At 32.3% G+C, this 12,961-nt stretch overlaps 1 protein-coding gene across 1 annotated transcript in view; it reads right to left on the bottom strand.

The window, feature by feature from the left end:
- The window catches only part of TARS1 (threonyl-tRNA synthetase 1), a 36,243-nt gene that overhangs the window by 11,076 nt on the left and 12,206 nt on the right, over positions 1 to 12,961 (bottom strand). The window contains exons 3-11 of the mRNA XM_074279495.1: positions 12,407 to 12,597; positions 10,576 to 10,702; positions 7,183 to 7,304; positions 6,008 to 6,125; positions 5,131 to 5,195; positions 4,949 to 5,027; positions 3,350 to 3,496; positions 1,304 to 1,402; positions 706 to 872 (exon numbers count right to left, since the gene is read on the bottom strand). Of these exons, the coding sequence (XP_074135596.1) occupies positions 706 to 872; positions 1,304 to 1,402; positions 3,350 to 3,496; positions 4,949 to 5,027; positions 5,131 to 5,195; positions 6,008 to 6,125; positions 7,183 to 7,304; positions 10,576 to 10,702; positions 12,407 to 12,597 (1,115 nt within the window). The remainder of the gene's footprint in view (positions 1 to 705; positions 873 to 1,303; positions 1,403 to 3,349; positions 3,497 to 4,948; positions 5,028 to 5,130; positions 5,196 to 6,007; positions 6,126 to 7,182; positions 7,305 to 10,575; positions 10,703 to 12,406; positions 12,598 to 12,961) is intronic.

The raw sequence follows: 12,961 nt of genomic DNA, 5'->3' as shown, positions 1-12,961 counted from the left end.
ACTTAAAAACCTGCTAGCTCTACTACACTTATAATAGGCATCATATTGCCTGCCTTCTCAATGCGTAAGGGAGTACCTGGAGAGAAGGAAAGAATTTGGAACTCAAAGAAAATTTATTTTTGTTTAGATTGGATGAGTGCAAATATCATGAAAAAACCTAGAAAGATGAGTTAACCCCACCTGATTCCTAGAAATATAGTTCAGGTTTTTCCTTAGCTGCTTTTGTGACTTAATTTCCTATTTGAGAAACTACCCGGAAGGTAATTCTTATCTTTGTATACCTATTCCATCATAGTGCCTTTTACATAATAGGCACTAAATAAATGCTTGTAGAACTGAGAAAAGAATAGTCTGAACAAAAGGCTGACTTTGAATTTCTTAGGCCCACAGCACTCCTCACTCCTATGGTCAAACAGTCCTCTGTTCACAGCATGTAGATAGAAAAAAGAAATACTACTTTAATAAGAGCATATATATTTAAGCATCTTCCTAACGTCTATGGAGTTTATACATATCCCTTATGAAGGTGAATATTTCCAGATCCTTGGGTCCTAGTCAGAAAAAAATACAATACACTTAGCCAAATTCCCCAGAAGAACATGGAGTATATCTTAAAACAGAAAATCTTTCCAGAAAGAGAAAACAAATTCAGTTTAATTATAACACTTGATAACATTACTAGAATCTCAAAGCAAGCTATAATACCAGTGTCCTGGGCAGTTCATGGGCTTCAGAGCAAATATCTCCTTTTCAACTTCAAAAGAGAACATGTTTTCACTGTAGTGTTGCCAGTGTCCTGAAGTCAGCCAGAGTTTGCTATTATAGATATTTGGGGTGACGACCTCCTGGAATCCCCTTTTCCTATACTCACTCTGAAAAAGCAAACACCCAAAATAAAACCAAGATCCTAAAAATAATGGACTAGACAAACAATTATATCAGTATTTTAAAAAATAAACTATGTCAAAGTAAACAAACTAAGAGAACTTTGAGAAGAGGCCTCAATTGAGATAAATGAGTGTGCCAACAAATTACAAGAAGACCAGATGTCTCTAGATCACAAATCAATTTTAGTGGATTTACTCATACATGTATATATATATGCCCTGCCTTTTAATATAATGGTTATCAATATATATTATTATCAAAAGGCTTAAAAAACTTTATAGCATGAAAAAACAAATTCACATTCAAGTAGTTTTATCTACTCCCCAAAATCAAAATTATTTCCTCCCCCCCGCCTTAAATTTAGACTGTGCATTTGAAAATGTTTGGGAACAATATAACAGAAGAAGATATTTACCCTAATGAATTCAACAAGTGTATTATAGATGTAGGCTCCCTTTGGCAGGAAAAAGCAACTTCCAGGACTAAGTTCATGGAAGAAATAGAGTTCCTGATCCTAAGTAAGAGAAGAAAAGGAGAATGTCCAAAATATAAAACCATAATAATCATCAAGTTCATCAATGTTTATGTAACACTTTAAAATTTATCAAGTATCTTAAATAAACTATTTCATCTAAGCCTCACAACAATTTTACAAGTTATCATTTTATAAGTTGTTATTTTAAGATTTTATTATCTCAAATACTAATGAGAAGACAGACATATCCATGGTCATAGCTAGGGTCAGAGACAGTATCTCAAAGGCAGTATCTTAATGCAGACCTTCCTGCCTCCAAATCCTGTATATTATCTAAGCCAATCAATAAACATTAAATACTTATGATGTGACAAATATTGTGCTCAGCTGGAGCTGCAAAGAAAAGCAAAAGTCACTGTCTACTACCCTTAAAGTCTAATAATAAGCTAAACAGCAGAGGGGTAGTAGGTGGTGATAGTGAAGGGTTGGCCAAGGCCATATGACGATCTTTCCCGAGCCCCTCCTCAGAGAACGTAGGAGGAGTTCTTTCATGTGTATCTTCCATTCTCTTCAATCAGGAGTGAGAGTAGTGAGGAAGTCAATTTCAGAGCTGATATGATTTTGTAAGAAGATGAGTTTCTGGAGACAACAGTGAAGTCCAGGTGAGCAGTCAAATAGTAATTGTCCTGGTTCCATACTAATGACTTTCCATATGCCCATATATCAAAACTTTAGCTGAAGGCCAAATTAACTTCTTGGGAAGCAAATGAAGTCCCTCAAAGCATATTCATTGATTTTTTTTTTTTAAAGCTGCTTTTTAACAAAAGAAAATGCACACAAAATCCCTTCTGGTCTCTCTCCTATTCTACTCCCCAGAATAGGGATACCTAACCTTTTCATGAGATAGAATTGTTTCTTACTCCCCTTAAAAGAATGCTGGTACTCAAGGGATATGAAGAGCTAACAATGAAGTCCTTGGTCAGGAGGTGGGGATGGCCACCTACAAACCACAATAAAAGAGACAAAGGAGTTGCTTCAACTTCCATGTCTCAGAGTTCATGGCTCCCTATTTTAAATGTCCCAAACCTACAATTAGGAGGTCATGGCCCCAAAGGCAGCAGGGATTTTTGGTAAGCAAGGTGAGATGGCAGCAGATCCCACCTGTGATCCAATCAATCAATCAAGTTTCTTTACTGACCAGTTGGGTATCCCAGCCCGGAGGACAACCAGTATTTGCAGAATGCATGAAAGACTTGTGACTTCATGAGGGTAAGAACATCTTTTATTGAGACAAAATGAATTTCACCTATAACCTGTAGTTTTAGACAGTTGCCTGATGCACAGAGAAATTCAATGACTTGTTCATAGCCATACAGTTAGCTCCAGACCTTCCCATCTCCATCACTAACACACCATCCACTATATAAGGCTGCTTATCACTTAAGTATCTGTTAACAATTCTTTCAATAGTAATACCACCTTAGATCTGGTTAGAAGAGACTCAGTTTTTTAGCTCAATTAATTATTAACTCGATATAACCAACATTTAATCATATCAGTAGTTTACTATGGGTTTAGGAAAGAGTCCTGAGTGTTGTTTCATTCAAACTCTTTTTATCTTATATGTCTAAGGAGGACTTCAAGAGGCATACAATAGTGACCTTTATCTACTGTTATGATAGAAGTCTGTCTGATTCCATCTGCCTAGAATGCTCTAAGCCCAAGAATTCATTCAGGAATTCTCATGGTGCCAAAGAAGAAAAGGTTTGGGAATCCTACTTTAATTTCCTTTACTGAAATAGTTTGGGGTACAAATCTCTGGCATTACTCAGCCACTGAGACATCTACTTGTGTACATAATAAAACAAAGAGAAAAGGTGCCATCCATTCTCCATCATTTATTATTTCAGTTCTATTTGGATTATCAGCACAGTTTCAATGGATTGGCATTTCTTAGAAATTGAAGTTATTAGATATTTAACTTACCCGGCCAATTTTTCTGTGATCTCTATTTTTTGCCTCCTCTTGGAATTTCTCCCATTCTTTCAACATTTTAGGGTCTGGGAATGAAATGCCATAAATTCTTTGAAGAGTTTCCATATCAGCTTTGCCTTCCCAATATGTAGATGAATTCTACAAATAAGAATTAATGATATAATAACCAGTTAACAAATGTCTGCTGGGATGAAATTAGCCTGCCTATTTGTCAACACTTTATAGTCACTGCAGTCATTATAAGCTCTCATGTACATCATTCACTTCACTGAACAGGAAACAGCTATCAGAGGATTATTATTTGTCATCTGTCTAATAAATGATTCTGATCATCTTTGGTCTAACAAAACTAGAAGAAAACATTAACAGGGGAAGTAGGACATTCATCCAGCTCCATCGTGACCATTGCTTTTCTACCACACTACCTAGTACCCAACTTCTCATCCACCTAAAAAAATAGCTTTTGTTTAAAAATCTACTTACATGCTGAATATTGTTACTATAACCTTACCTCACATACAATCATTAAGTTAAATTAGAGGGAAAATAGCTGGCATTATTACACATATAGCTGTCATATAATTCAAATCTTATTTTCATAGCAGTTAATCCATATGGTATTTAAATAATAGCATATTACTAATGGTATTTCATTCAATAGAGAATTTGAATATGAATATTAGCCATTACTTAAAAGTCAGATTACACTATTGTAGTAAATAAATCAAAATTTTTGTGCAGTCATGAAATCATAGACATACTTTCTAATAGGGTGCTGTCTGTCTTTTATTTATTGTCTAAACACAAAAACAGCTAACTTTTCATAAGGTTTGAAAGTTATGAAACAGAAATAGTTAGCATGATTTTAATGTTTGCATTAGAGCAAACTGAGAAAATCTGATTTAAGAATTTTCTAAGAATTTCTACATATTTCTTTGAGATCACTTGGGATAAAAAGTTATAAAAGAGTTTCAAATGATTATTCTGTAGAAATAAAGTTTAAATGAGAGAAAAACACAACACACAAAAGATAATAATATGCATAAAAATATAAACAAACATGAATTAAACACAAGAGGGAAGACAGTAAGAAAAAACATAATAAGAGTTCTAAGAATACTGAAATGTAGTGAGAAACATATGGGCATTTATTTGATTTCCAGTTATGAAAATTAAGTAAAAGAAATGAAATTTAAATTAGAAAACTGAAACCCACAAGGACATCAAAGAATAATCAAGGGTAGAGGTTATCTTCCCCTCAAAAAATATGTAAGCTACATGGGGGCAGGAACTAACTATGTAATGAAGAATAGAGAATCAAGTCCTATAACTTCTGTATATCCAACTGAAGGAGAATCAGAGGAGGGACTGGTGCTTCAGGATTGGAAATAAAATGCTACCTTTGAAGTTTTAAGGTGTGTCTACTAACCTAGGCACCCATGTTTGAACAATGTAAAATAAATCTTTCCTCCATTCATCAGTGAGTCAGTGGAGTTCTTGGTAAGATATTTAGTTTCTACAGTAAGATTAGGAATGCCTTCTAGATAAAAAATATTTTTAAATAGGCATTTTGAGGTTATACAGACTTACTTTATGAATTTTCAAAGTCTTAATCTTGCCAGTATGTCTTACATGAGGACCTCTGCACAGATCTATTAAGGGACCACACCTAAAAGAAATGAAAGCAATTTATACAAAACTTTAAATGGATGGACTTCATTACTCTATGAATTCTTATTATGCTATTATTATAAGACACTGTAATAGCTCACCTATAGACTGTAGTAGTTGGAGTATTCACTTTTTCATTCAAGATCCGACATTTGAATTTATTGTACTAAAAAGACAGAAAAATAGAAATGAATGACAGGGGCAGCTAGGTGGCCCAGTGGATAGAGTACCAGCCCTGAATTCAGGAAGACCCGAGTTCAAATCTGGTCTCAGACACTTAATACTGCCTAGCTGTGTGACCCTGGGCAAGTCACTTAACCCCAGCCTTAAGAGGAAAAAAAAAAAAAAAAAGAAATGAATATGACACTTAAATTTTCAGCTCTGCATGACACATTATTTCTGCAAATTGTCCCCACTCCTGGAATGCTTCCTTTCTTATCTCTGGCTTTCAGAATCCTCATCCTCTTTCAGAGCTTAGATCAAATGTCAGCTACTGTTTAAAGTCTCTCCCATTATCTCCAGGATGAGAGTGCGCTCTCCTTCCTGATATTAACTTGTATTTACTTTCTGTTACCTTGTCATATCTTTGCATCATTGTTTCTTCAGGAGGACCTGAGTTCAGGTCTGGTCTCAGACACTTAACCCTTCCTGGCTGTGTGACCCTGGGTAAGTCACTTAACCCCAGCCTCAGAAAATAAATAAAAGCTCATTATGCCACTATTACATTAATAAAAATTAAAAAAACTTGAATATCATAATTCAAGAATAACCCAGTCACATTCAGTATAGAAATGTCTAATGTATAAAAGTTCACATTATCAAAATATCCAAGGAGTTTCATTAACAATATTTAACTTAGCACACTAAACATCAGATAGACAACTCCTAATACTAAATGAAGATAAATGTGATGTAATGTTGCTAAATTAAACAGTGATACCTCTTCAGACATGTCTTTCTGAACTAAGTGAAACTTACCTTAAACATTTCAAGCAAAGTTTCTTTCTTAACTTCCAATCTTTCAAATAACTGTTTCTCTTTAATGATTTTCTTACACAAAGCCTCCAAAGCAGAGAAATCATTACTAGACACGCCTCTGGGTAGGGAATGGGAGGTGAAAGGAAAAAAAGATAAATTTGTCTTCATTTCAATGACAACAGAAGAGTGCAAATATACATTTTAAAAAAACAACAAAAAAATTTTGGGGTTTCATCAGGAAAATCAGCATGTATACATACATGTATATATGCAAATACACATACTGTATATATGAATATGTACACACATATATACAAAAAGATTGTTGTTCAATCATTTCAATGGCATCTGACTCTTTGTGACCCTATTTGGGTTTTCTTGGCAAAGATACTGGAGTGACTGGTATTTCTTTCTCCAGATCACTTTATAGATGAGAAAACTGAGGGAAATCAAGTTAAGTTAAGTTGCACAGGGTCACACAGGACGTCCTGGTTCCAGATGCAGTATTCTTACTTTTGTACGATCTAGCTGCCCCTTCCCTACATATGAACGTGCATATATAGTGCCTGTATATACACTATATACATATACAATGTCTATATATGACACATATATACATATATAATGCACTGGAGAGTTTACACTTTTTAATAAGAAGTTTTTATATTTCACATCAAACACAATTCTTACTTGTAAGAAGAACCTTAACTAGGAAGTGGAAAAGAGAACAGCTTCAGAGGAAGCAAAGTATACTCCTGAACTTGAAGTCAGAAGTAGGTTTGCATTGTAACTGTCATTTTTGGGCAGGGAAGTATAAAGAATTCACTTGAACTCTATGAACCTCAGTTTCCTTATTTATAAAATCTAATTATGTCTGCACTGATTATATGACAAAGCCATTGTGAAGAAAGCACTTTGCCAATTTAAAAATACTAGTGATACATGTGAGTTATTATTTCCCCTCCTCCACACATAAGGTCTCTGCCTTACCTGCAGAGAATAATGTACAAATTGAAATATGAAACTATTAAGTGTTAACTCAGGAATAACCAAAATTATTCTATAAGCAAAACTTAAGGGGGAAAAAAACCCCAACCTAATTATTTTAATTATGACTCATGTTATGAAGTCTTCAAATTTATGTATCCAGACAATCAGAACTTGATTGAACTCACCCATTTTCAAGGTACATGTCATAATAAAAGCCATTTTCTATTGGTGGACCATAGCACAAGCATCCACCATAGACTCTCTCCATAGCTTCACCCATTATATGAGCACTGGAGTGCCAGTATACCTGCAATTTTGCAATTAAAGATAAATACGGTCATATGAGTCTCAGAGATTATTATTAAAATACAGACTACAAAACAAAGAAAGAAATTGGGTACTATAAACATAATTTTAAAATATAGTAATTAACTTGTTTTAAACTAATCCAAATACAGAAAGATTCTTAAGTAGAGGAAAACTTAAGAGGATCTTTCATGTATAAAGAAAATTCAGTATAAGATGTTTCTAAGTAAACTTTCCCAGTACATCTAAAAACATTCAATTTATAAAAATTTTAATTGCTTATTGGATTTGTAGCAGCCCTTTTTGTAGCAGTAAGGAACTGGAAACTGAGCGGATGCTCATCAGTTGAAGAATGGCTGAATAAGCTGTGGTATATGAATGTTATGGAATATTATTGTTCTATAAGAAATGATCAACAGGATGATTTCAGAAAGGCCTGGAGAGATTTACAAGAACTGATACTAAATGAAGTGAGTAGAGCCAAGAGAACACTGTACATAGTAACAATAAGAGTTATGGTGGATCATTGCATTCATCAGAGTTATTAAGTCTTTCCACAGTTAAATATTTTAACAATATTGCTATTACTCTGTAGACTGCTCTCCTGGTTCTGTTTACTTCACTTTTAATCAGTTCATATAAGGTTTCCTAGGTTTTTCTGAAGCCTTTCCCTTCATCATTTCTTACAGCATAACAGAATTCCAGCACATTTATTGGCTTTTTAAATATACATTTTATTCCTAATTTTTGAAGTTTTAAAGTTTAAGATAACATATAACAAAGTATGTGATTTTATGGACCCATTATCAAGGTACTTAGATTCTTTATCATAGACAGATAGATATGTATTATCAGAAGAAAAATATAGGAAGAAATACATTCCCATAAATGATTTTACAATGCTAGTTTATACTAGGCTACCTAGAATTCTGGGCTTCAAAAATCATACAATTCATGTTATCAAAACTATAGTTCAACCAAAGCAATTATGTTGTTTTAAATAGGTTCCAGCCTATTACCTTTGGTAAAGTGAACAAAAGAGCTTAGCCATGGACAAAAATTGCACAGAATGAGAAGACATTGTTTAAAAGATAAAAAGCATGATTCCAAAAGCAACTTTTCTATTTAAAAACAGTCATTAGAATTTTTTTATATTGTCTTAATTTAGATAACTTTAGCAAGAAAAGAATAACTTATATTTGATTTATTTTCAATGGTTACATTCTCATTTTTTAAAATTTGTAATTAATTAATTAGTGCATTCTATGTAAAAACAGTTCAATGCCACAAATGTTAATTTGCTGTGCATTGTTATAAAATAGTAACTAAAAGTTAAGCTGGGTATTAAAACTGTGCATTATAAAAGCAATTATCTATCCATTATAGGCAATGTCTTTTATTTCAGCAAACCTTTATAGTTTAAACCTTTGAATGTGTCCTGATTAGAAATTTTACAATAACTTGTTTTAAAGATACTCTGAGGAAGTCATTTAAGTTTTATTGTCTTACTCTATTTTACTGCTATTTTTGATGAATTTTTAAAATACTGTGAGTTTTTGAAGAGCAATCTTACAAGAAACAAGTTTCATGAACTAATTGGGTCATAAGGCTCAACAACCCTTACTATGGCATATATGGGGGGAAAAAAGAATCTATTTTTCAAAAATGTTGATCACAATTTTAATCTTAATATATAGCAGTAAAAATTAATCTAATGCTTGGAGAATGAAACAATGAACTACTATAGTGCCACAAAAACTGACAAATTTGAAGAATACAGTAAACTAATGTAAAGATATGAAGTAAAGAAAATTGAAATAGGAACTAGAAGCAGCATATACATAGCCTACAACTATATAAAAGGGAAATGATACTAACAATACAGAGCAGAGCTTTAAAAGCACACAAATGGATTGACGAAGTGACACAATGTTCTTGCAGTGCTTAGTTTAAAAAGGCCAAAGTCTCCCATTATCTCCAAGGCCATCTCTAGCCCCCTCTTCATCTATATCTGGTCACTAGTCCCAGATGATGGCTCTGGAGAGGAAAGGCCTTGCACAGCTCTTTCTCACTTAAATCCAATTCATTTGCATGTCATGGCATCACCTCCCCGATACCATGGTCCTCTTCGAGAAAGAAGGGCCAACAACAACAGCTATTAGCAAATCTCAACAATTAAAATGTATGGCATAATTCCAATTATGATATAAGCAGTCTCCAGATTTTAAGATTTATGCTGTATTTGATCTTACTACTTGTTTAAAGGGTATTTACTTTAAAATTTACATTTGTAATTATGATAAAAAATTATTGTTTTTTAAATTGTCTTTATGAAATAAGAGAATCCTGAGAAAAAAGGCAGGGAATACATCCTTTCTTTAAAAACAGTATGATATAATGAAAGTTATTTAGGAAAAAAATTTTAATTTATAGTTCAATAAACTAAAAGCTGATTTTTACTACTAAGATATTTATACTTTCCCCTTGAAAGAAAATGTAACTGAGCAAAAAATGTGCTTATCACAAATCCAAATAAGGAAATTTGATGATTTGATTTTTACTCAGCATATTATACTGATTAATCACTTTTAAAATAGATTTAATTGATATCCTTCTATATCATGGATTTCTCCAGATTTCTCCATATATCCCATAACCTTCCCAATGTCCCAGAGTGTCATCTTTTATAATAGAACTTTTTTTTCCTTTAAAAGATGAGTGAAAAAAATGCATTAATCTAATGTTATTTAACATTCCTTGTGGACTCCATCATCTGCAAAACAGCAGTGGGAGATTATCTTCTCATCTCTCTTCTGTGGGGTTAGAATTTTTAGTTTCAATCATTTTGTAATTATTGCACTTTCTAATTTCATTGTTGTCATCATTTTGTATATTGTTTTCCTGGCTTTGCTTATTTCACTTTGCATAAGTTTATGACTAATTATGTAAAAAAAAATTATCTAGCTCACCTCTCTCCCCCAACAAATTTTGTGATAATGAAAAAGAACTTAATTCCACATCTTAATTTTTTAATGAAAGGGCATGTGTGCCCTGTCTGTCTTTGCTTTTCTCTCCTTTAATCTAAGAACAAAATACAAATATAAATTTGAAAGTAAAGTCATTTTAGTGTTAAATTCAACACAAAAAAATTTGAAATTAGTTTGTGAGTTCTAGCTACTCATTTATACTACTCTGCTTGGGGAAGAATTTTAAATAACTGGGGGAAAAGAAAATAAACAGTAATTCAAAATCATCAATGACTAAAAACTTACTGCTTGAGCTTCTTCATCCTCAAACTTAAGAAGCTCCAAGGTACAGTCTTCCCTCCAGGAGGGCGCGTCTAGATCCCAAACAACTTTATTTACTTTGGCAATTACTGTGTTATCAGCTAGTCCTTGACTAAAAAAAAAAATAATAATAATGATGATGATGATCATGGTGATAATTTTAATTTATGTGAAATATCAACCTGCAGGACAGATTCTTTTTAGTTCAAATACTTAATTTTTCATGGAATTGTAAAGAAAACTAGAGAACCTAGAATCATAGTAATGAAAATCAAAGAAATAAAAAGGGAAAAGCCCCCAAAAGTACAAAGGATAATAAAAAAATAATGGATGAATTTCAGGTCTTGCCAAATCTAAAATCCTAAAGTTCCTAATTAACTATGGAATAAAATTTCTCATTTAACCTGAAAAATCAGTTTTTCACAAAAATATGTGTGTGTGTGTGTGGGAAGTATTTGATTAAGCTATTAGTACATACAATTATCTTACCATAAAGAAAATTAATTTTGAACAACTCAGGCCTCAATAATAAGTTTCTTAAGCTTAAATAACTTTCTGTGACTTTTAAAACCATGCATTTATTCTCCTAAAACAGATAATATATTAAAAGCAACTTTGCAAATAACTGTAAGAATATTATTTTAACTATGGACAGGAACATGCTTTTTGAAGGTATAATAAACAATATTCCCATAGCTTATACCAACACAGTTATGGTAAACAATAAAAATTGTTCATAATACTTTGTTATTAAGGAAATTTGGAAAGATATTTTGTTTTCAAAAGACAATGAGATAGATCCATTATTTTCTCTATTAAGTGAAACAAAGCTCATAAAAACCTGTTTTAACTCTAGTCTGGCCTGTGTCAATAATTATACAATGTAAAAAAGATGCTTCATTAGTCTCAACAACTTGAAGGTAACAAAGTATTTCATTACACTAATAAAGAATATTTGAAAGATAAATTATACATTGTTTTTTGTATATGGCTTTAGCTACAGTTTCAAGGACCTGACCATGAATGACCTTATTCTAAACTTTTTTCTAATCAAATCAAATCAAATCAATAGTTTATTAAGCACTATTTCCAAGACACAGCAAGTAAATAAACTACTCTTGGGAGCTTTCAATGTAGCTGAATAATCAGGAAGAAAGAGGAAATTTTAGAATAACTTCATGTTTTTAAAAACAAGTACTACAGCATAATTGACTCTTCCAGTTATAAAATTCTGCACCTTCCTCTTATAAGAGAAATTTCTTTATCTAACAGTTTTCTCCTGTTCTCCTCTATCCCTGTACTTTCATGCAATATTCCAAAATAGGCATGTAACAAAAATTCTGTTTATAGATACCTGAAATATCAGGTGTGTGTGTGTGTGTGTGTGTGTGTGTGTGTGTGTGTGTGTGTGTGTATGAAAAAACCTAATAGATTTATGGACTCTTTAAGTGTGGCCAAGTCTTTAAGGTCATAAGGATATCTTACTTATAAATACCTGGGTGTTCCTTTCTATTTCCAATTATGGTTCTTTTTACATTCAACAAGATGATAGATAAGTTTCTGAATATAGGACAATTATTTCTGATCAAAATTAAAGGAGCTGAAATTAGAAAATTTTTTTCAAAGTATATTTACTTTTAAATCCACAAAACTATAGATTTACTTAAACCCTAATGAATTATTTTATCTTTTGTAGTATGAATAGTATGTATTATGTAGTATGAATAACTAGTATGATAGAAGAAAATATAAAACTACATTAGACAACTTAATTTGATTATAAAAGAGTAGAAAATCAAATAAGTATGTTTCATACCTAATTCCACAAGCCACTTGATATGGAGTAGTCTTCCAGGATTCAGCATCAACTTGTTTACCATCAGGTAAGGTGACTTTAATTGGCTGACTATTTTTTGAAGCTTTCTCTAACATAATGGCATCATTTTCTGCTTTCAGTTTATTGTACATCTCAAGACGTTTGTTGATATATTCGGGCCAAGGATTCAACTGAAAGACAAAGAAAATGAGTAAAATAAAGGAAAGGAAAGCATGCTTTCTTTATATAAACCATCATCCTTAATTTAAAAATTTTATTTTATTTTGATATGAAAAAGGTAGCAATTGAGTTGGTGCAAACAGGCTATTCTTATAAAGTAACATTTAAGATATTCTCATCTGAAAGGGGGGATAGAAGATTTTGAGATGGATTAGATTGCCTCTTTAATATTTTTGCCTTAATATGATCAATAATAAATGCTCATCATTCATTCATTTATACATACAACTGAGCATAATATTCTACATGAGGCCTGATAACCTGATCAATCATATATTAAGCATCTCATATGCCAGGTACTTTACTTGAAAGAAG

Source organism: Sminthopsis crassicaudata, chromosome 1, assembly GCF_048593235.1.
Source record: "Sminthopsis crassicaudata isolate SCR6 chromosome 1, ASM4859323v1, whole genome shotgun sequence".
In the NCBI taxonomy this organism is placed as follows: Eukaryota; Metazoa; Chordata; class Mammalia; order Dasyuromorphia; family Dasyuridae; genus Sminthopsis; species Sminthopsis crassicaudata.
Note: the sequence above shows the minus strand (reverse complement) of the source record. Positions and strands in the feature narration are given on the sequence as shown.